This window comes from Bubalus kerabau, chromosome 4 (assembly GCF_029407905.1).
Source record: "Bubalus kerabau isolate K-KA32 ecotype Philippines breed swamp buffalo chromosome 4, PCC_UOA_SB_1v2, whole genome shotgun sequence".
In the NCBI taxonomy this organism is placed as follows: Eukaryota; Metazoa; Chordata; class Mammalia; order Artiodactyla; family Bovidae; genus Bubalus; species Bubalus kerabau.
The window spans coordinates 40597147-40620999 of NC_073627.1; the positions used below are offsets into that span (position 1 = coordinate 40597147).

General features: G+C 51.2%; 1 protein-coding gene across 1 annotated transcript in view; it reads right to left on the reverse strand.

Annotated features, from left to right (window-relative positions):
- RAP1GAP2 (RAP1 GTPase activating protein 2) overlaps positions 1-23853 on the reverse strand; it is a 144058-nt gene that overhangs the window by 97356 nt on the left and 22849 nt on the right. The window contains exon 2 of the mRNA XM_055576903.1: positions 6208-6292. Coding sequence (XP_055432878.1) covers positions 6208-6292 — 85 coding nt within the window. The remainder of the gene's footprint in view (positions 1-6207; positions 6293-23853) is intronic.

A 23853-nucleotide genomic window follows, 5' to 3' on the forward strand; every position in this document is an offset into this window, starting at 1 on the left:
GACTGACAATGGCAAATGTTGACAAGGATGTGAAGCAGTCAGAGCTCTCATAACGCTGCTGGTGGGGACATAAAATGGTACAACCACCTGGCCAAAAGTTTGGTGACTTCCTATAAAGTTAAACATTCACCTCCCCTTTGACCCGGCCGTTTCCCACTAGATATTTACCTAAGAGAAATGAAAACATGTGTCCAGAACAAAACGTATACCAGAAGAGTCAAAGCATCTGGCTATTCATTGCAGCTCAAAGCTGGAAACAACCCAAAGGTCCCTCAACAGAATAGACCAAGTGTGCTATATTCATACAGTGGGGCTAAAAGGAACAAACTGCGGATATGGTCTACAGCGTGGGCGGATCTCACAGATACTAGGCTGAGCTGGACACAAGCACGTGCAGGCTACATGTGATCTCTTTTAAATTCAGTTCTAGAGCAGGTGAAAACTAATTTACATTGGGGAAAAAAAAAAGTCCCAGAACACTGGTTGCTTCCCAAGGGCGGGTGGTTGGGATTGACTAAAGAAGGGACACGATAGAATATTCTGGGGGACTAGAAAGAGCCTACATCTGAATCAGAGTATGGGTCCTAAGGGTGTACTCAGTAATAACAGTGCACAGTTAAGATTCATGCATTTCAATGTATGTAAATTTTTTTTAAATCTGGTTACACCTAAAGTCATTTGCAAGAAGGAAACCCAGAAGAGATGGGATACGTGTATATGTGTAACTGGTTCACTTTCCTGTACAGGAGAAAATAACACAATATTGTAAAGCATTATACTCCATCAAGAGGGAGGGGACATATGTATACCCATGGCTGATTCATGTCGATGTATGACAGAAACCAACTCAATATTATAAAGCAATTATCCTCTAATTAAAATAAATAAATTTTTAAAAAACTAAAAAGAGAAAAAGACAACTATACTCCAATAAAAATTTTAAAAATAAAGAAAAATTTTTAAAACAGAATGTCTTTGAGAAGGAAAAAAAAGAAATGTAGGCTAGCTGGCCTTAAAACAATGAACAAAATCAGGTCTAATACACACACGTGCACACGTGATGGTGGGTTCATGCAGGTGGTGCGCACACACACATCCCCCGGCTCGCTAAGCCTCCAAGGTGCACCCCGACAGGTGCAGAGCCAGGAAGCCCCCCGTCACATCTGCACTGCCCTCAGGCTCCCCTGCCCACTGCATGAAATCAGAGGCCTCCTGGGAAGTGGTTCCTGAGAGGATGGCATCTGGACCAGCAAGATAAACAGGGTCCGTGTGGAGACCAGGGACAGCCCTCCCAGGAGGGACAGCCCTCCCAGGAGCGCCAGCGAGAAAGCCAGCTGAACTCCTGGGAGGCGGTCGCAGCTGGGGTGGGGAATGCGGGTCCCGACTGTCATGCCCCCCACCCCACCCAGGGCTTTCTTAAGGAGGGGGAACCAAATCCCCTTGCCGCTGTTCTTGAGCCCTTCCTGCCCCACCCCAGAAGGGTCCCAACCCTTCCCACAAAGGCCCCCTCACCTCGCCCACACAAACGTGGCGGATCTGATGGGAACTGACACCCCTCACTCAATCCTGACAGAGAGGTGTGGTCTCTTTTCAGAGTGAGAACAGAAGACAAGGGGCAGGAACCAGGGGCAAAGAAAGAGCTGGCATCGGGCCTGGGGCTGGGCTCCAAGCTGGAAAAGAAACCCCAGCACCCACACCTCCACCGCCCAGGAGAGAGGGTGGCTAGTGGGCAGTTGGTAAGAGCAGGAGGCAGAGACCCAGCATGGCCCTGCCCACAGGAAACGCAGGAAGTGCACAGAAGGCTCCTCTGACGTCCACTTTCTTCCCCACCTCTGGGGACTTCACACCTGCCTGACACACCGCTGGGGTTTTGAGGGATGCAAAGCAAAGAGCCAGGGGACAAAGCAGGAGCACGACTTTCTGCTCCCCTCACAGCGGGCACTCAGGCCTCCTTGTTGTCTTCGGGAAAGGGGAAGGTTTGGGGTGGAGGAGGCTGCCCTCAGACTAGCAAAAAGAGGGACGGAGGAGGCTGAGCGAGGGTCACCTCCCACACTAGGCCTGGTGGGGCTCCAGAGACGAGCGCGACAATTCGGATCAAGGTCATACCAAGGCCCCAGCATCACCACCCTCAACAGAACGCCCGTGCACTTACTGCGAGCTAGAAAATAATCAGGAGGGTCAACCCCACCCTCTTCAAGCCCAAAAGGTTGTTCTACGGTCATTCCTGGGGCGGGGGGTCGACCAACCCCCGTGCTAGACATTAGGGTCCCTTCCAACTCCCCCAGCGGCCTCCCTGCGAAGCCGTCCTCACTCCTCCCCCCCACAGAGAAGCCACTGGACTCTGCAGCATGCCACATGCTGAGCCATATGGCTTCTTCTGCTCAGTTAAGGCCTCCCGAAGACAGCAGGTTCTTTGAGGGACAAGGACGGTGGCCTTGGTTTGACCCCACGGGGTCTGGCACAGCGCAGGAGACACACAGGGCTCTCCTGAGTGCTGGGTGATCCATTTGGGCATGAAAACTGGATCATGAAAAACGTGAGCCTGGAAACGATGCACTGCATTCCCAGGAAGACAGCCCCCAGCCCTTCTCCCAGCCCACCCTACACCATCCACAGTTTGAATTCTGGCTGGGAACTGGGCTCACATTCTGCCCATCTGCTCAGCATTTCTTTGGTGGCTTTTTCTCAGTTTCATATTAGCAAGGGAAAAAAAAAAACAACCTTGAAAACCACAACACAAAGAGGTAGGGGAGGGGCAGAGAGGACCCCTCGGAGCAGGCATGCCAGTTGTGGGAAGGGATCTGCAGGGTGCTTCTCAGGCTGGAGGCCAGCTTCTGCTCCATCAGGCCCTTTCCAGTCGGGGGAGCAACTAGAGGAGGGTTGTCCCTGGTGTGTGGGGTGGGATGAGAGCATTGTATCAAAAATGGTTTGTGTCTTAGAACTGAACTGACTCTATGGCCATAGAAGGAAGACAGCTATCTTCAGTGGGACCTTGGGGAAGTCATTTCCCACCTCCAACTTACCTGGAAAGGAAATGGATCACCACCCCTGAGATTTTGTGACTCCCAAGCTAATCAACACCAAAGGAGTTTCCCTGCCACCCCTGCCTCAAGCCTGCAGTGCCAGGGAACCAAGTCAGACCCTCCTCCCCTGTCCAGATGCTGGCAGGGCGGGGGGCTGATGGAACTCCAGAGCCAGTGACCCCCTGGAGAGAGTCCAGCCTCCACCCCGTGGTATCCCAGACCTCAATGTCTGGGCTCAATCCCACCCTGGAGAGGACATCGCAGGTGGGAGCCCAGGTCCTCACAGGTGACTCCATATGGAACTGATGGGGAGGGAGGGGGCTTCAGTCCATATATCAAAGAACACATATATCCGGGCTCAATTTAGAAAACTGCCTGATGGTAAAGGAGACTCAAGCAAAACCAGAGGCGTGGAAGATAAGTGCCTGCTCCTCCAACCAGGATCCCAGTATCATCAACACATCATAAACATCTACCAGATGGACTTTCCTGGTGGTGCAGTGGATAAGAATCCGCCTGCCAATGCAGGAGACACAGGTTCGATGCCGGGGCAGGAAGATCCCACAGGCCGCAGAGCAACTAAGCCTGTGAGCCACAACTACTGAGCCGTGCTCTAGAGCCTCAAGCCGCAGCTACTGAGCCAGGGAGCTGCAACTCCTGAAGCCCGTGCTCCGCAACAAGAGAAGCCACGGCAACGAGAAGCCTGCTCACAAAGAGCAGCCCCACTCGCTGCAACTAGAGAAAGTCCACAAAAAGCAACAAACACCCAGTGCAGCACAAAGTAAAAACAAATAAAATTATTTTTTTAAAAAAACCATCCACCAGAATCAGGGACCCACAGAACGGGATGCAACTGCTGCCCTGAACTCAATGCTGGGATGCGTTGTGCCGGCAACATGGCTTGGTAAAGGCAGTCCCCAAATGGCCGCCCCCCTGTGCTGAGAAGACGTGACATAAGTGAGCACTGTAGTTTTGAGTAGCCGCCAGACCACTAACCCAGATCTGCCTGTCCCTCCCACCATGTCTCCAGCCTCCTCCGCACCAGCCTTCAACTTGGGGAGGCCACCCCAGGAATCTCTCATCGGCTGGCTCCGTTCTCTCCCTGGAGAGTTCACCCACCCGTCCACCCCCAGCTTCAATTCCCCTGTCAGCAAAAATAACTCCGCGTTTTTACCTCCAGTCACACCCTTCTTCTGAGCCTGGCCCGCAAATACCCAGCTGCTCACTGACACCCTCATTGATGTCTCAGGCTTGTCCAACTCAGCACGTGGAACTTAAGCCCTCATTCTCTCTCCCGGGGCACTCCCTCTCAGAGAATGGCTGTAACATTTATGCAGTTGCTCCAAACCTGGGGCCTTCCTTGCCCCTACCTCACCCCCAAATTCTCACATCTCACCACATAGGAAATGTGAGATCTGACCACTTCCAAACAACCTCACGGGCCCCTCACAGTCAGGCCACCATCCTCTCCCCACTGGACTCCTGCAGTGGCCTCCCAGCCCACCCCACTTCCACTCTGCCCCCTCCCATACAAGCCAGGGTGACTCTTCAAAAGCCATCTTACTCCTCGGACTAAAATCTTCAATGACTTCAGTGCCTCTAGTTAGGATAAAGCCCCAATTGTTTTTTTCTTTATTTAAAATATTTATTTATTTATTTGGCCACTCCAAGTCTTAGTTGTGATGTATGGGATCCAGGAACCGCCTGCCAATGCAGGAGATGTAAGAGATGCGGGTTTGATCCCTGGGTTGGGAAGATCCCCTGGAGGAGGACATGGGAACCCACTCCAGTATCCTTGCCTGGAGAATCCCCATGGACAGAGGAGCCTGGCAGGCGGGCTACAGTCCATGGGGTCTCAAGGAGTCAGACATGACTGACTAAGCACAGACCAGTATGTGAGCACAGAGATGAGCATCCCACACCCAGTTCTGCAGAGCAAGGGGTTGAAACTGAGAATGGTGACCCGTTTCAGTATTGCCCTGTGCAAACATGCCACCCTGACACCTGGTTCAGATGCCAGCACTGTGACTAGGCAGATGAAGATGGTCTGGATTTCAGTGCCCCTGGATACCCCCACCAGGAGGAGAGGAGAGCTGTCCTAGGTGGGCCCTGCACCCCAACCACTCCTGAATTCCTAATTCCACCGGGATGCAGGCTCTGACTGTCATTCCAGGATAGCTCTGTGCATGGTGGGCATTCAAAGTGGGATGGTAGTGGGAAAATGGCTTTTATCTACTTCCTTTGAAGGTATCACTTTGCAACAGATTGGGTCAGGGAAGAGGGGGTACAACAGGGACTCACAGGAGAGAGATACCTAATTATTTTCCTGTGAGTCACTGGCTAGCAGAGCCTCAGGAGGGGGGCAGTGGCTGGCCTAGATGTCCCCTCAGCTGCCTCAGGAGGCAGGTGACTTCTTCAGAGCTGGTCATCACCTGGCAAAGGGTGAGGGAAGGAGGGAGGCGCAATGCTGCCTAGAGAGCAATACTGGATGAGCCAAAGTCCCCCCTGAGGGCCAGCCCAGGCACATGTGGCCACCTGGCCAGGAAGACTGGATGACAGAAGGGTGGGGGAGCTCAATGTGGGGAGCATGAGGCCCCTCGGGGTCCTGGGACGCAATTTCCCATGAAAGAGACTTGCGAATGAAGTGCTAACAGGAGAATTACAGGTTCCCCAGAACCGCCAGGGCAACCCTCCATAGAGACTGGGTGACAGAGCTACCTAGGAGGGCCAGTCAGAGGCAGGTTGACCAGCATACAAGAGTCATCCAAGTCCCAGGAGGGTCCCAGCCCACAGGACCCCTCCTTCCCCACCCCCAGGCAGCCCTTCTGAAGGTGACCCCATAAGGCACCCGGCCACATTCTGAGTGTCCCCGTGTAAGTGCCCCGCCTGGGCCCCTTGCTCCAGAATCAACAGATCCACAAGGCCCCTCCCCAATCACCAGGCATCCTGCCCACCGCAGTCAACCCCAGTCTAGTTCCTCACTGCCCCCTGACACCCCTGTATCTCACAGTCACACCTTCCTCCCGCACTGGTAATCTCAAGTGGACACTGCATCCAGAGGTGTGGGGAGGCTCCATGGCCCTCACAGAGGGGACAGAAGCAGCTGGGCCTGGGGCCAAAGCAAGAAGGCCCCCCCCACCCCCCGCAACGTCCCCTCCCCACTTACCAGCCCAAAGCCTCTTACCTTCATGGTGGGAGGCGCCGTGAGAGGAGGGGACAGTGGCCGGTCTGGGAGGGTCACATCCGAGCTGTTGGCCAGCTCCTGCTTCCTGTGAGGAGACCACAGAACACGTAAGAGGTCAGAAGTGAGCAGGGGCCTGTCTGCACCTCCTCCCTCTCCTCTATCAGCAGCTAGGCTTAAGGACACAGGCTGACATGTGCAGAAAATAGAGTCAGTGTGCCTCTTGGCTGGGATGCACTCAAATCTAAGGCAGAGCTTACTCCCAGAGTGACCCCCTGCACCCACAGCATCAATGTCACTTGTTAGAAAGACAATTCTCAGATGCACACCAGACTCTCCAATGGCGGGGCCCAGGAATCAGTGTTTTAACAAGCTCTCCAGGTGACTGTGATGCTGAGGTCTGAGTGCCATGAGGCTAAAGAGACATGGGACTGGGAAGGAAAAAAAGAAGAGGGGGTAAACATTTTCAATTCATCCTCCCTGGGGGGCCCACTGTCCCTAAACACACACACACACACACACACATCCTGGTCAGACAGCTGACTTTGAAAAGACAGGGCTGCCTGCTGTGTAAGCTGCAGGTAAGACTTATTTTAGTCCATGTGGGCTAGGACCATGGAAAGGCAGCTAAACAGAGTTGTGTCTCCATGACAACACAATTGCGACAAGTCCGCTGCTCTCACACGCTCCCCACTTTCCATCTGGCCCTTGCTGGTGACCAGGGAGTGCTGGTTGACAGTCCAATCAGCAGGGAGAGTGTGTGCCATGGATAAGCCTTCGTTCGGAGCGACGGTTACACAACAGGGCCAGCTGGGCAGAACTGGGGGACTCCCCGGACAAGGGACTCTGCTGTCCAGGACATGCCCCGGCTATCTCCTAGGACGGTACTAAGAGCCAAAGGAGACTGGACTGAGCCACAAAGCCCCCACTTCTGCAACTGTTTCCTTCTCCAGAGCCCCACCCTGACACAGCCAGGAGTCAGACCCCAACTTGGTCCCACTTAAATGACCAAAGGACGCCCACCGCCACCTGGAGAAAACGCTTCTGAACTTTGTTCCAGTCCATGTCCTGCCAAAGGGGAGACAGCTCCAACCCCGAGTCCCCTTCATGAGAGCAGCCACATTCCCTACAGAGCCCCGCCCTCCATCTTTCCAGAGGAAACCCTGGCCCCGGGGCTCAGACACCAGCCCAGGCCGGCCCCCCTCAGCCAGGCAAACCCAGCTCCCCGGCACACCCCCCACCCATCCCCGAAGCCCATCCTCCAGGATGCCAGGTAAGCAGGCTGAGTGAACAGCTGGCTTCACAGAGGATCCTTGTGACCCTGTTAACCTCATCCCTGCCAATCCCCCTTTCGGCTCCTCCATCTGCCTTCCTTCCTCCTTTCTTCCTGGACCTGGGGCTCATGCTGATAATTGGAGAGCGGGGTCCCCTCCCTCCTGATCCAGACTGTAACTAGGGCAAGAACCAAAGGGCCAACATTCAACACCTGTGTCTGTGCATGCACACGCTCACACACAATGGAACGGACGCAGCTCCTTCTGCTGCTCAGAGTCACCAGCCTCCCCTTCCTTTTAAGGCCTTAGGTGTCACCATTGTGGACAGTGCCCTCCTGCTCTGGCCCTCGCCTGCCTGTGGATCCAACAGAGCTGGGTTGGGAACAAGCTCGCTTCCTCCAGCCACTCTACCCTCTCCAAGAAGCCCCTGCTCCCCCTCAATGGGCCTGAGCCCCAGGAGGGAAAGGGAAGAGGAGGAAGGATGCTCAGGGAAGAGGAGCATCACCCTCAGATCCCCTGAGATGGAGATGGACAGGGCAGCTCCTTGGTGGGACAGGCAGCCTGGAAGGGAGAACCATGCAGGGAAGGGAGGGGAGTCAAGCTACCACTCCGAGTCTACAGGATTGTGTGAGGTCAGCTGAGGACCCCTGGCTCACTCTGCTGGGGATGGTTTGTGGGCACACTTGGCCAACTGCCACCCTGGTTCTCCAGAAACAAACCCTAGAGCAGGGCCATGCCAACAGGTTTTTAATATCAGTGGTCAGGGGACCCTTTATACACAGTCACACTGTGCAGTTCTCTCCGTACATTGGGAACCAGAGCAGATAAGATTATCACCTGGGTCTCTGAACTCCAGGCAAAGGGCTCCATACCCAACCCTGGTGGGCTGAGTCCCTCTCCCATGTGTTAGGTGCTCAGTCATGTCCAGCTCTTCGTGACCCCTCAGACTGTAACCTGCCAGGCTTCTCCGTCCATGGAATTCTCCAGGCAAGGATACTGGAGTGGGTTGTCATTTCCTTCTCCAGGGGATCTTCCCGACCCAGAGATTGAACCCAGGTCTCCTGCATTGCAGGTGGATTCTTTACCACCTGAGCCAGCCTGTTCTCCCTGGACGAGTCTCCAGGGAGTGGTGAGGACTATTAGGTGAGGAGCACGGGGCATCTGCCAACTCTTCGTGACCCCACAGACTGTAATCTGCCAGGCTTCTCTGTCCATGGAATTCTCCAGGCAAGGATACTGGAGTGGGTTGTCATTTCCTTCTCCAGGGGATCTTCCCAACCCAGAGATTGAACCCAGGTCTCCTGTATTGCAGGTGGATTCTTTACCACCCTGAGCCAGCCTGTTCTCCCTGGACGAGTCTCCAGGGAGTGGTGAGGACTATTAGGTGGGGAGCACAGGGCATCTGCCAGTGTGATTTCCCAAATGATGCCTAGAGCTGGAAGCTGCTGGAGCAGGAAGGAGCATCCGTGGCTATCAGCCTTTTGTGAGCTCCAGGGCGCCATCCCAGACTCCAGAGGGGACACCTGGCTGGGCAGAAGGCATGACCACTGCCCTCAAAAAGATCAGAACCCAGAACACATCGGCGCCAATGGCTACAATTAGAATCTACCCGCCTTGGTACCTAGAAGGCTTGGAGTGGCTCTTATGGGAGGGGACGGGCCACACTGCACCAACCCTACTCTCCACTTCAGCTCTCCCTCTAGGAGCCAAAGTATGTATTTAAGAGCTAACTGCCTGTTACATAGTGAAGTAAGTCAGAAAGAGAAAAACAAATATATATTAACACAAATATGTGGAATCTAGAAAAATGGTACCAATGAATCTGTTTACAGGACAGGAATAGAGACACAGACATAGAAAGCAGACTTGTGGACACAGTGTGGGAAGGAGAGGGTGAGACGGCCCGAGAGTGCAGCACCGACACATCTACACTCAGTGCCACTCAGTCGCTCAGGCGTGTCTGACTCTGCCACCCCATGAATCGCAGCATGCAGGCTTCCCTGTCCATCACCAACTCCCGGAGTTCACCCAAACCCACGTCCATCGAGTCAGTGATGCCATCCAGCCATCTCATCCTCTGTCGTCCCCCTCTCCTCCTGCCCTCAATCCATTACCATACGTAAAACAGATAGCTAGTGGGAAGCCGATGGATAACACAGGGATCTCAACTCAGTGCTCTGTGAAGACCTATAGAGGGGCGAGATGCGGTGGGCATGGGAGGGAGGTTCCAGAGGGAGGGGACATGTGTACACTTACGGCTGATTCACACTGTTGTAAGGCAGAAACCAACACCACACTGTAAAGCAACTATCCTCCAAAAAAAGGGAAAAACAACAAGTGCTAGTGAGGGGTTGAACTGTGAACTCAAAGATATTTTCAAGTCTTAACCCACAAATGAAGGTGACTTTGTTTCGAAATAGGGTCTTTGCCCATTCCAGTACTCTTGCTTGGAAAATCCCATGGACAGAGGAGCCTGGTGGGCTGCGGTCCATGGGGTCGCTGAGAGTCGGACACGACTGAGCGACTTCACTTTCACTTTTCGATTTCATGCACTGGAGAAGGAAATGGCAACCCACTCCAGTGTTCTTGCCTGGAGAATCCTAGGGACGGGGGAGCCTGGTGGGCTGCCATCTATGGGGTCACACAGGGTCGGACATGACTGAAGCAACTTAGCAGCAGCGGCAGCAGGGTCTTTGCAGATGTAGTGAAGTTAAGCTGAGGTCATTAGGATGACTCCTTAATTCAATATGACCAGTATACTTAGAAGAGGAGAAGGTGGCCACAAGAAGACACAGACACACGGGGAGATGCCATGTGACAACAGGGACAGAGGCTGAAGTGAAGCAGCTGGAACTCCAAGAGTTGCCAAGGACTGCAGACCACCATGAGAAGCTACAAGAGCCAAGAAAGGATTCTTCCCCAGAGGCTTCAGGAGGCGCATGGCCCCACTGACACCTTGATTTCGGATTTCTAACCTCTGGAACTGAGATGAATATCTGTTGTTTTAAACTGCCTGGCCTGTGGTACTCAGTTAGAACAGCCCTCAGAAAAAAATACACTGCCCAAGCTCCATGTCCTAGCCTTGGCTTTGTAACCAGAGGACCAAAAACAAAAAGGGTGAAATCCCTGCTTCAGCCTCACTCCCCTTGCTATGGTCAGCTGGGCTCAACCTGGTCCTGCCCCAGCCTTCACCACCAATGACATTTGTGTGTGAGCCACCCTTCCAAGGACAGCCAGGCCCAGCCTCACCACCAGCTGGTGCTAAGATAAGGCAGAGTAAGAACATGGTGCTCAGTGCAATTCCAGCCCTTTCTCAGGCAAACATATCACACAGACCAGGTGGTGAAAGTGACATGATTATATCAAGCGATAACCTTGAATCTGTTCTAATGTACAATAAGCCAAAGGTAAACTATTAGCAGAAGTGGTATCCTCATTATTCTTTGTAATGACTTTCTTGTAACCCACAGTGATCTTGACACGTGTCATGGCAGTGAGGTTGAAAACTGCCTCTCCAGCCAAGCCAGTTCACAGGCAGCCCTAAGGTGGTGGGGTCCCAGACCCACAAAGGGACCCACAAGAGGCGGGGTTGGTGATGGAGGCAGAGGAGGGAAGGAGGGACATTTCATGCGCAGCTAAAAGAGAAGGGTGGTCAGAGCAGGTGTGAACGGGCGGGTCAGGAGAACCTCTGGGGGTCCTGGAGATGTTGCCCACTTAGCATCCCCCTGCCCAGAGCTGCCTGGTCCTCTACTTTGGGATTCTTTTCCCAGCTGGGAAGGCTCAGGGAGACCCAGGGAAGGGAGGGTCCTAGCTGGCTTTGTGCTGTGCTTTGTCACTCAGTCGTGTCCAACTCTTTGCAATCCCATGGATGGTAGCCCACCAGGTTCCTCTGTCCATGGGGATTCTCCAGGCAAGAATATTGGAGTGGGTTGCCATGCTCTCCTCCAGGGGATCTTCCCAACCCAGGTCTCCCGCATGGCAAGGGGTTTCTTTACTGACTGAGCCACCAGGGAGGCCCTAGCTGGCTTCAGTCAAATGTAAGTCTCAGGAGGAAATGATCAAAGAGCCAGGAGAGGAAGAGGAGAAACCACAGGGATGATTCACCCAGATAGGGCTGGTCACGGGGAACTGGGCAGAGCCCCCCAGGCCAAGGGCCCCCAGGTCCTCGCCTCTGGCCTCCAGTGGCCCTGCCCCTGACCATCTGCAGCCACTGCAGTTCGCCTCTCCCACATTTCTATGAAAGGCAACCTACACTAAGAATCAAGAGATTCCCGGGCTCAAGTTTGTCTCTACCTGCTACCCCACTGTGTGACCTTGGTGAAGTTACCTCATCTCTCTGTGCCCCACTTCCTTCCTCTGCAAAGATGGGATGAGAATGTTCAGTCATGTCTGACTCTATGCAGCCCTGTGGACTGTAGCCCACCAGGCTCCTCTGTCCGTGGGATTCTCCAGGCAAGAATACTGGAGTGGGTTGCCATAATGGCTGCGAAATAAAATAGGAAGTTTGGCCACCTCATGCAAAGAGTTGATTCATTGGAAAAGACCCTGATGCTGGGAGGGATTGGGGGCAGGAGGAGAAGGGGACGACAGAGGATGAGATGGCTGGATGGCATCACTGACTCGATGGACATGAGTTTGAGTAAACTCCGGGAGTGGTGATGGACAGGGAGGCCTGGTGTGCTGCGATTCATGGGATCGCAAAGAGTCGGACATGACTGAGTGACTGATCTGATCTGATCTGATACAAATGGAGACCATTATTACTATAATTCATACAATGGTGATCAGGTTACTAAGTGAAAAGAGAGAAGCAAGGGTCCAGGGCTGTTTACACATCTTTGAAAACATCTCTGGCATCTCAAATAAGCACCAGTTCTAGCCCCAGGGATCTACCACCAGGGTCATAACAATCGGTTAATAATCAACAACAGGGGAAAAAAAAACCCTGTAGCGGCAGGTAGCTCTGAGGCCAGGTTTAAGCCCTCCCCCTGGCACAGAGCTTCTCCCAAACCAACATACTCCCTTGTCGGCATCGACCACTACTCCAGCTCCACAGCCCCCCTCCCAAGTTCCATCCTGGTTTCTCTTGCTTTCCAAGTAGCCAACCTAGAGAGATGCAGACAGCTGGCTGCTATGCAGAGATTCCCAGGAAAATCAAACCAAAGGCAATGATACACTTTATCACAAAATAGACGAAAATAACTCAAGCGTCCATCAGCGGAAGAATGAACAACCAAAACACGGTCCTTCCACACTGTGGAATATTACTCAGCCATAAAAAGGAGTGAAGCACCGATCCATGCTATGACATGGACGGACCTCAAAGGCATGCTAACTAACAGGAACCAGAAACAAAAGGCCACCCGTTGCATGATTCCATTTATAGGAAATATCTAAAATAGGCAAATCCAGAGACAGAAAGCAGATGAGTAGTTGCAAGGGTCGGGGCAAAAGGAGAAGGGATGGGGAGGCTCTGCTCATGGGTACATGGTTTCTACTCTGAGGTGATAAAAATGTCCAGGAACTATGCAGTGGGGATGGTTGCAGAGCTTTGTGAAAATACTAAAAATCACTGAATCGCACACTTTAAAAGGATGAATTTCATGGAATATAAATTATATTTCAATTTTTTTAGAAAGAAATAAGAGTGAAGAGGCTGAATGGGTTCTATTTCAGTCACTTGTCCTGCTTAATTTTCTTCTCTGGCTGCCTTTTGATGGCCCCGGGGCCCCAGACGGTATGCAGATTCTAGCTTTCTGGCCATGATAAAGACGCTGTGTGTGGTTTCCTGACCAGTCCCACCTACTGAAAGCAATGTTTCTCTCTCCATTCCCAGCATCCTTCAGTACTGATTCTTGCAACACAGTGCTTAACACCTTAGGAGAGAGTTTTAGAGTTCCAACTTTTCACACTTCCACAATCCTGCATAACCAACTAGACCATAAACAATAGGAAATAACATAACACAAATTTTTTCAAAAACTTCCAGAGAAATCATCGTAAGAAGAAGACACAATGGAAAGAAAAGGGAATTAGAAGCCAGGACTGGCTCCCACCAGCTCTAACCCTGACACACTGGAAACCTCAGTCTTGGTATCTGTTTTCCTCTCTACAGAACAAGCAGGCTAACTCCAACTCCTGTTCCCTCCACAGGACTCGTAAAATTGCACTCAACTCCTCAATATGACTAGAGTCTTGGTCTTTCGTACTGGCAGAAAACTGCGTGGTCACTGGACAAGCCAGGCCGAGCGGGGAGTCGAACAGAGACCAGGCTAGGTGTGGGCTGGGGGTGGAACCCACTTTGCTGTCTGCAGAGACCCAAGGTCAGTGACACAATCATGTAGCCCTCATTCCAGTGACCAGTGGTGCTGGGGAGTCCCCGTGGTTGGGAAACATGTCTGAGAACTTCTGTCCATCATGGCAGGATAGCCTGGCAGATACTGGAGTAGAGGGTCAGGCTCCAACCTCAAGGGAGGCAGGTGGGCAATGTGCACAGTGAACCTACATGGGGGACATTCTGGCCCAATAGACCTAGATCTGAATTCCAGCGCCACCCCTGGCATGCTGTGTGGGTTTGACCAGGTTACTTCGCCTGACCCCACCTCAGCTTCCTCATCTGTAAAATGGTATAATATTTGCCCCCTTGGATGGTTTGAATAAGGCCTGGAAAGCACTTAGCTCAGTGCGTGGTACATGGCAAAAATGTAATTCCTGGCCACCAATGGCATTGCCAAAGCTGCCCTCAGTTGAGTCAGAGGAATGGCCTTGGGTGGGTGGAGCACCAAAGCAGAGAGTCAATCAGAGGGCAGAGAGGGGGCAGGAAGGCCTGCTTCAAACCTGGGGGAACCTGGAGGCGCGTCCAGCCACTGTGTGTGGACCTCCAGGTCCTGGGTTTGTGCACAAGGCTTGATTCCAAGGCCCTGGGGCACAGGCTGGAGGTGAGGATGTTACTGTTTGCGCTGTGCTGAGGCTGATGTAGAAGGGGAGAAGGACGCCAGCCCAGCAGAACAGGCCGGGGGCAGAGGAGGGGAAGCAGGTACAGGATTCAGGAATGAGAGGCTCCAACTGTGGAGAGGTTGAGTCCCCATCCCCCTCTGAGAGCCCCTTGGGAAAGAGCAGGTGTTGCTCACCTGTCAGCACCTGGCAGGCTGGCTTTAGTGACACATCCCATCCCTGGGCATACTCTGAGAAGAGCCAGGAGAGTCAAGCACACCTCTGGACCTTTGAAGATGTAAAACTCCCCCAGGGAGTACAACACTCACTTCATCCCACGGTGCCCATCCAACCCCAGGGTCCATGCAGAGACCACCAGCCCAGGGAGAAACTAAGAGAAGCTACCCTACCACTTAACCATGGTGACAAGGACTCTGAGGCCCAAAGAGGCAGAAGGAGATGCCCAAGCCCCACGGCCAGCCTCTCTCTTCTTCTGGGAAGAGGCACGGCTCCCCAGTCCCCTTAGCACGAGTGTGGGAGGTGAGCAGGTCACGACATCTCAGGAAGAACCCGAGGAACCAAACATGGCTGGTTCCTGGACAAACGTGTGTAAAGGACGAGTGCCAGGGCCCCGTGCGAGGTAGGGGCTGAGCAGGGGCCCCGGAGATGCTGGTGTGCGGGTGTGCAGGAGGTGTGCCCGGTGTGACTCAACCGCAGGCCCGCCACGTGGGACCAGGGGAAGCCTGGGCGAAGCTCCCTGTGTGCAGCTGCAGGGAACACGCTGGCTTCTCTCTGGGCATGTAGGGAGAGGATGGCACTGCTCTTTCCAGGAGGCCTGTGAATCCCTGCATTGAGCCAGTGGTAGGAGAAAGGGCAGGCACCAAGACGAACACACGACAGGGCAAACCAGCCATGAGGATCGGCCATGGCTCCCGGCCGGCGGGGGTGGGTGACGCAGCCTCCCTCCACCCCGGCATGACAGCTCAGCGCTGATGGACCAACCCGCCCACACGGGCAAACCTCCACACTCCTGGGAAAACATGCCTTTACTGAACAGACAAGCTTTAGACCCGACTGGTGCCGGCGGGTTCACGCATGAGTAAGCGGAGACTCAGAGGGGTTCTGTGTGGGCCTGAGGCTCACGGATCCAGAAAATTGGAGAGTTGGGCCTCCACCCCAAGATCTCCTACGCCAGTTCCATGGCTCCTCTCGGTCACAAAGGGAAAGCCAGCTCTGCCCAGCCCAAGATCTATAATCTGAAAGGAGAACACGGGCCAGCACCCTCCATGGCCTTTAAGCTTGAGCTCCTATGAACCAAAGGTGGATTGTGTCTCAGTGCGGGTGGCGATGTCAGGATTATTTACAAGCATCTGAGAAGACAATCCAGGCGGGAGAAGTGAAAATGCAGAAGCCATCCTGAAGGCCCAGCGCACCCACGTGAAAGACCCTTCTGCCAAATGTGTGCTGTGGGTTACAGGTTAAAACAGACATAGAACAAAGTGCTGTGGGGACACTGGGAAGAGGGGGCCAGGTCTCCTTGGGAGATCAGCTAAGGTAACGGAGGAGGTGACAGCCGAGCCAGACATGGAGGGAAGAGCCAGCATCTGCCTGGGAGAGAAAGAGAAAGGAGAAAGGCCCTGAACAGAAGCACAGAGGAGGGGAAGCCGGGAGACTATGGAGCCTCAGAAGAAACACACCGCTGGCGCTTAGCAGGCCCCCATAAAGGAAGAGTGAAAACCAGCAAGCAGTCCTTGGGGCTTATCATCTACGGGGTACTGTTGAAAATGACCCACATATCCTTTCTCACTTCATACGAACAAAACCCTCTGCAGCAAATATCATTAACCCCACTTCACAGATGGAGAAACTGAGACTCTGAGAGCTTAAGTTACTCGCCCAGGGTCCCAGAGCAGGGAAGCAGCAAAGCTTAGACCCACGCAGTCTGGCTCCACAGTCCACGATGTATACCACTGTGCCAACCAGACTGCCTGCAAAAGCGGCAGCCCACTCATGAAGAGCATTCTCAGTACACTTGCTCAGAGTTGGGGGCACGCCTCCCTGCGGGCACCCAAGGTGATCTGGGGCACTCTTTATTGTAACTGTCCCTTATGACCTTTTACACTGACCTTCTACTTGTGGCAGGCCACCCTAATCTTCTTTTTATGGTAGTGACATAACATTGCCTTCTAAAACGAGTTCATTCAAGATTTTAAAACTAAGCCAGTCAAGACAACTAGTAAGTAACAGATACAGGTGTCACACTGACATGACAGAAGCAGTGAAGGTGGTTTGGGGAACAGGCACTGAGCAATCTGAACTCTGCCTCATGGGCAGAGGGGAGCGTGGAGGTGGAAGGCAGGCGGCTGCCCTGCAGGGCTTTGCTGGAGGGCTCCAGGGAGCAGAGGAGGATGCAGTGACCGGAAGGGGAGGGGCGCAGGGAAGACCAGAGAGGGAGGGGCTCCACTGCTTACAGTCACAAAAAAGAAATGAAAGGGTCATATCCATCAGGATTTCAGAAGCAAAGTGAAGAGCACCTGGTGACTGAGAAAGAAGGAAGAGACAGCCGAAAATGTGCAAAGACTTGGGTAGCAGAGAACTGAATGAGTGATGCCTCACGACACAGATGGAGGAAGAGAGCTGGGTTTGCAGAGGCGGAAGATAAAGCATCCATTCTGTAGCTCAGGAGCCCCTGGGAGCCCCAGGTTAGATCAGAAAAGAAGTGCAGCCTAAACAGAGAGACAGGTGTAAGGAGAACAGAGGCAGAGGCCACAGGAGGAGAGGAGGCCCCCAGGGAGGACAAGCAGGGCTGAAAAGGCAAAAAGAACAGAAGCCCTCAGCAGGACAGCAAAGGAGAGATGAGAGGGAGGACCATGCCCAGATGGAGTTTGAAAGCCAAGGGAAGGGCAAGTGCCAAGGAGTCAATGGTGGGCAAGTCACCCCGTCATCCAAGAGGCTCTATTTCCAAAGCGCTGAGGAGATAATCTACCTGCCGTGTCATCCCGCCCCTCACGCACTGCATCGCTTGAAAACTGCTGAGTGAGCAGCTGCGCTCACGTGGTCAGCGGTTCTGCTTGGCGCTGCCTGGTCTCAACTGAGGGAGCTACATCATGGTCACAGCAGAGGCAGCCAGCTCACAAGGTCATGGCCCCAGACAGCTTCAGAATCAAAATCATAAAGCCATGGAGTCACAAAGGCACAGAATATCAGCATTTCCCAAGCAGTGAGTATTTCTTGACCCAGATAAGCAAGTTCGTGGGTGCTTATTTCATGACTCAGTTTGGACACAGGACCGTGTCACAGTAAAAAATAATTTTTAAGCAGTTCTCTCTCACTTCTTTTAGGAGAGATGGACAGAAATATGGATATAGATGTAGAGATAGAGACAGATATACTCTTTTTTAACTCTTTATTTTGTATTGGGTATAGCTGATCAACAATGCTGTGATCGTTTCAGGTGAAGAGCAAAGGGACTCAGCCACACATATACATGTATCCATTCTCCCCTGAACTCCCTTCCCATCCAGGCTGCCACATAACATTAAGTAGAGTTCCATGCATTATACAAGAGGTCCTTGTTGGTTATCCATTTTAAATATAGCAGAGTGTACACGTCCATCCCAAACTCAGTAACTATCCCTTCGCCCTCATCCTTTCCCCTGGTAACCATAAGTTCATTCTCTAAGCCTGTTGAATCTCTTCCTGTTTAATAAATTCATTTGTATCATATCTTTTTAGATTCCACATATATGGGTTATCACATGATATTTCTCCTTCCTGAGACAGATATACTCTTAAGCCTGCTGAGACTTTATGATGAACATATCAGACTGATCACATGCATTTATTTTGCTTCTTCTGGAAGCCCCTTAAAAAGTGTGAAATGACAAAAGCAAATGCAACAGAAGAGGAAAATTCAGCCCAGAAGAGATTACAAGTTCCTGGAAGAAGGATGGGGGATGGATGACCTGGGCTAATGTCTGATACTTGAAACACAAAGTCTTTGGACCCCAACCTTTCACTTCCTCACCAACCACATGACCTCACCAACTGCCACCACCATGAGAAACTGAACCATCCCTGAGAAAAGACAACATCTGAGTTCCCCCAGTGGAAAGGGCAGCTTGCTACCCAGTTATCACCCTGCATGGAAGCCCCCAGGTGGCATGCCAGCCCGAGAACACAGGGCTTCTAACCCACTTTCAGTACCTCACTTTGACGACCGAGGTACAGCTAAGGATGGCTAGACTTTTGAGGAAGTCCCCCAACACAAGCAAGAGACATCCAAATAAACAAGTGGAACCTGAAAGAAACAGACAAGGCAAGGAACCAGTGGAAACTTCCAAATATGCTGTAAAGCAGTAGTCTCAGCTATCAGACAAGAGTTCATATGCACAACACAAGGAAAGAATGCTATAAAGATGGAATGATCAGGAAAGAAAGAGATCTTAGAAAAGAGAAATATGATTGGAAGGCTAAGTTGAGGAAGTCTTCCAAAAAGTAGGACAAAAAGATAAAAATATAGAAAGTAAAAGAGAAAATGTAAAAACATCAGAGGATCCGATACCTTCCCAAAAGGAAGAGGAATATAGAAGAGCGGAGTTGTGGCAGCTAGTCTCCAAAGGTGGCCTCCTGATGAGTGTATCTCTTGGTATTAATGCACTTGGACCCTCCCGGCTTCCGCCTGGAATCTGGGCTGGCCCTGTGACTCAGTTTGGACTGACAGACCGAGAAAGAAGTAATATTACTTAACTTCCAAGGCTGAGTCATAGGAACCCTTGAAGGTTCCATCGCAATCTCTAGGAACATTTGCTCTAGGGAAAGCAAGGCAGCATGTAAGAAGCCTGACTATCCTGAGATTGCCAAGCTATGGTTAACAGATGGAGAGGTTGCATGGAGAGACACCCAGCCCACTCAGATGTCCCAGACATCTCAGTCCATACAAGTGAAGAAACCATCTTGGACATTTCAGCCCCAGCAGATGCCATGAAAAGTACCAAGGAATCAAACCAGAACCAAGGTTCAAGACATATGGCCCCAGCTGAGCATCCCAATCACCTCCATCCATCTGAGCCACCCACATATGAGGTATCAAACTCTGTGGAGCAGAGATAAGCCATCCATCACCAATGTGCCCTACCTGAAACCCTAACCCATAGAATTGGAGCATAATAAAATGGTTGTTGCTTAGAGAACAAACATATGGTTGCCAGGGGGAAGGGTGGGGGAAAGGAATAGTTAGGGAGTTTGGGATGGACATGTATGCACTGCTATATTTAAAATGGATAACTCTGCTCAAGGCTATGTGGCAGCCTGGAGGAGAACGGATATGTGTAGATGTATGGCTGAGTCCCTTTGTTGTCCACCTGAAACTATCACAACATTGTTAATCAGCCATACTCCAACACAAAATTAAAAGTCTAAAAAAAAAAAAAGATAAATAAATTTGTAAATGGTTATTGTTTCATCTTAAAAGGAGAAACTTATCAGAGAATCAGTACAAGCACACTTCCCAGAACTGAAGGAAGGACTTGAATCTCAGTCAGCACAGCAAATGACCAAGGGTCCACCCCAAATATTGTCAGGACATTTCAGAATGCCTGGGTAAATGAAAAACCCTCAACGCCTCCAGAAAGAAAATGTAAAAACACACCACATACAAAGGAATGTAAATCAGTACATCATCAGACTTCTCAACAGCAGTTCCAGAATCTGGTATACACAATGATACAATACCTTCAAAACTCTGGAGGAATATTATTTTCAACCTACTATTTTATACCCAGGCAAACTATCAAGCAACTTTGAGAGTAGAACAAAGATATTCTGAAATATGAAAAAGCCCCCCAAAATTACCACCTTGAACCATTTCCTGTTAGATATAACTGCCAGGATGTCCAATGGGTATAAGCGTTTGGTGAGGGGAAAAATGCTATTAAAGGAATTATGGTAGAAAAAATAAAAATAGAAAATGGAAAAAGGTACATAGAAAACTACACAAATGGGGGAAACATGAGTTAATCATTAACCCTAGGAAAAATACAAGGTTATACAAGAAGGAACACACATTTATAGCACCCTCCTTGGCTCAACAATAAATAATATTTACACAATTATAATAAGTAAACATGGACTATTGAATCGAACAACAACAAAAAAATGGTGATAATGGATGGATACATTGCTTACTAAGGGACCACAGGTCTTTACTGAATTCCTGGTAAGACCTGGGAAAGAAGAGGCATCCCCACCAACCCACCCACCTCCAGAGTTCCCTGCACAGGGGTGTGTTAAACCACCCAACAGTCTGTCAGCATTGGAAGTCACCCGATCACAGAGCATACCAGCCTCTCAGCTAATCCATCATTCCAAGACTCTGCCTCTTTATTTTTTAAACATTTTTACAATTTTTATTTATTTATTATTTTTGGCTGCACTGGGTCTTCATTGCTGTGCACAGGTTTTCTCTAGCTATGGCGAGCCGGGGCTACTCCCTGATTGCAGTTTGCTTCTCACTGTGGTAGCTTCTCTTGTTGCAGAGTACAGGTTCTGGGCATGCAGACTTGAGTAGCTGCAGTGCATGGGCTTAGCTGACCCAAGACATGTGGACTCTTTCCAGGTGAGGGGGTCAAACCAATGTCCCCTGCATTGGCAGGTGGATTCTTAACCACTGGACCACCTGGGAAGACTCTGCCTCTTAATTAAGCAGAGTCTGAAGAAGACTCTGCCTCTTAATTCTTAACTCTTCTGAAGAAGTTATTACTTGGTTAGGATTAGGATTAAGGATTAGATTAAGGATTTTCATCACTGGTTCAAACTAAATGATAGTCTCAAGGGGGAGAGCTCATAGTATTTCAGAGTATGTATATCTTCAATTAATAATGTTATTCCCTATCTGAAAGTTTCACTCATTAGAAAAAACAAACACTCGGAGCTATTTTCCAGGACTGAGACAAGACACATGGCCCTCCCTCATTCCTGCATCACTGGGAGATGAATGTTCAGGGCAAGGAGGATCCACCTGGGGCCGAGTAATCACCCATAGCTGACTCAGCCCACAGAAGCAAGGGCTACAATCTCATTTTACCAACAACATGCTCTAACCTAGCCTACAGAGCCCAGGCAGATGAACCAAACCCAGGGATATCAAACCTTCTGGCCTTCTCCCAGCAGTGGGCACTAGGAAAGGAAGGATAATTATGAGAGCCTCCAGGGTAATCCTGGGATCTGGGTGTGATCCTTGCAAGTATTCTATGACTGGAAGGTTCAAAAAAAGAGCTTGGCAGCCTGGAGCACCCTGGATAACCAAGAGCCCCAAGTGATGAGCAGGAACCCACTTCCCAGGCTAGGCCCCTCTTCTGAATTAGTGAGAACAGAAGGCCATGATGAGCCACCCCTGTGTGGCCCTTTCACAGGTACCCTGCCTACCAGCCCACCTCAAGCATAGCAGCTGGCACTAAATGAACTCAAGAATGAATAAGAGGGACTTCCTGGTGGTGGTCCAGTGGTTAAGACTCTGCACTTCCAATGCAGGGGGCACAGGTTCGATCCCTGGTTGGGGACCTAAGATCCCGCATGTCACGTGGCATGGCCAAGTAAATAAGAATAAGAAAACAAGGGAACTCACACACCTTCAGAGTAGAGAGTTAAGTTGGAGCAGCATGGGGTAGGAGGCTACTGTCTCCATTGTAATCCGGTTTGTTCAATATTGTGGCTTCAACTGACCTCAGTGCCCTGCTCAAGAGTCTTGAGACACAATTGACCCATTCCCCACTAGTTTGATGTGTTACTCCGCTCATGTCATTCCCTGGTGACTGATTCTGTTTCTGACCTTGGATTCCTTCTCTGGACAGGGACAGTGGACATCAAAGAAGCATCCTTCATCAGTATCCTCATCCTCATGCTACCAGCTAAGATGTACTTGGTTCTATGTGAAGATCCTTAGACGCATTATTTCATTTCACCTATTCCTAAGGGATAGATACAGGTTTATTCTGTCATTTTACAGAGGAAGAACTGAGACTCAGAGAGGTTAAGTGACTTGCGAAAAGCCCAACAGCAAGTAAGTGGCAAAGCTGGGATTCTAAGGGACCCTGGACGGCAAGTTCTGGATGGCTCCCCTCTGTCGCGCTCCTGCTTTGGAGGTCTTCAGCATTGATGCTGCTCCTCACCCCTGCAGCCCCACAGCCCTGGCCTCTGAGAGCTGGCCGCCAGGGCACTGAGATCATTCATTAAACGTTCTGCTGGGGAAAAGGTAGTTCAAGAGCCCTGAGGTTCTCTCCTACAACAACCTGGGGTTCAGACACAATGCTGCTTAGGAAAGGGGCCTAAGATGAGTATCCTCTTAAGAGAAAGTTACTTTTCATTTGCTAAATGTCTACCAAAATATCCCTCTAAATATACATAATCTATTATAGATTGTTTCAAAGGACTCCGCAAGTGAGAGGCGATCATTCTGAGTTTCACATTTTGTCGTCAATATTAATAGAAACTCACTGGGAACAAATTCAGAGGATCCAGAGGCATCTCATGAAGTGGACTGGGGGCGGGGAGGGGCCCTCCCACCTCGGCTCTCTGCTCTTCTGATGCAACCCATCAAACCAGAGCACGCAAGGCCCCGGGGATCAGATGCAGCATCTGCCGCAGGGAATCAGGGCTGAGAAAAGGCTGCTCTTTCAGCCTTCCTGCTGAATCACTGCCAGCTGCCCTGGTCACTTAAGTGACAGGATGATACATCAACGTCAATAACGCTGGGAGGGTCTGCCCACGGACAGGGCATTATTCTCCCCAGGAGGCATGAAGTCAGCCTCGACAGGCAGCTGAGGCCCCTGAGAAGTAAGGGCCCCTGCCCAGGACCCCCTGTCCCTTCCCAGATCTCCTCCTGGTCCCAGGTGGCCAGACCTAAGAGTGACAGGAAGAGGCCACTCCTGGGCCAGCCAGAAAATCATCCGAGAAACAGGCGCTGTTGGAACTTAGTGTGTGTGATGGGATGGGAGGAGCAACATGCAGAGGACTTTCTGCCATGGGTCTTTCTGCCAGAGGAGCCGGGCACAGCTTCAAGACTCAGTGGGGCACCAGGGCCCTATGCCAGCCTCCAATCGGGCCCTGCACATCCATTGGCTCCTCCAGGCACTCGCTAACTATCTGCTCAATGAATTGAAGAGCCTGGGGGCTATGATGGGTCAATGCCCCTGAGGAAGCATGATGAGAACCTTCCAGGCATTTCCTCCAAGAAACGAGTCTACTTGCAGATGAGGTTGGAAGGGCTTTGAGGATGAGGACAGTCTTGGTGACCTCCATAGAGCCCACGGGGCCCAGGGCAATGCTGGAGCACCGCAAGCCTCAAAACTGTTTGATAATACTAAAACCTCACATTCATATAACAATTTGCACAATGCTAAAACCTCACATTCATATAACAATTTGCACTGGGGACGTTTATCAT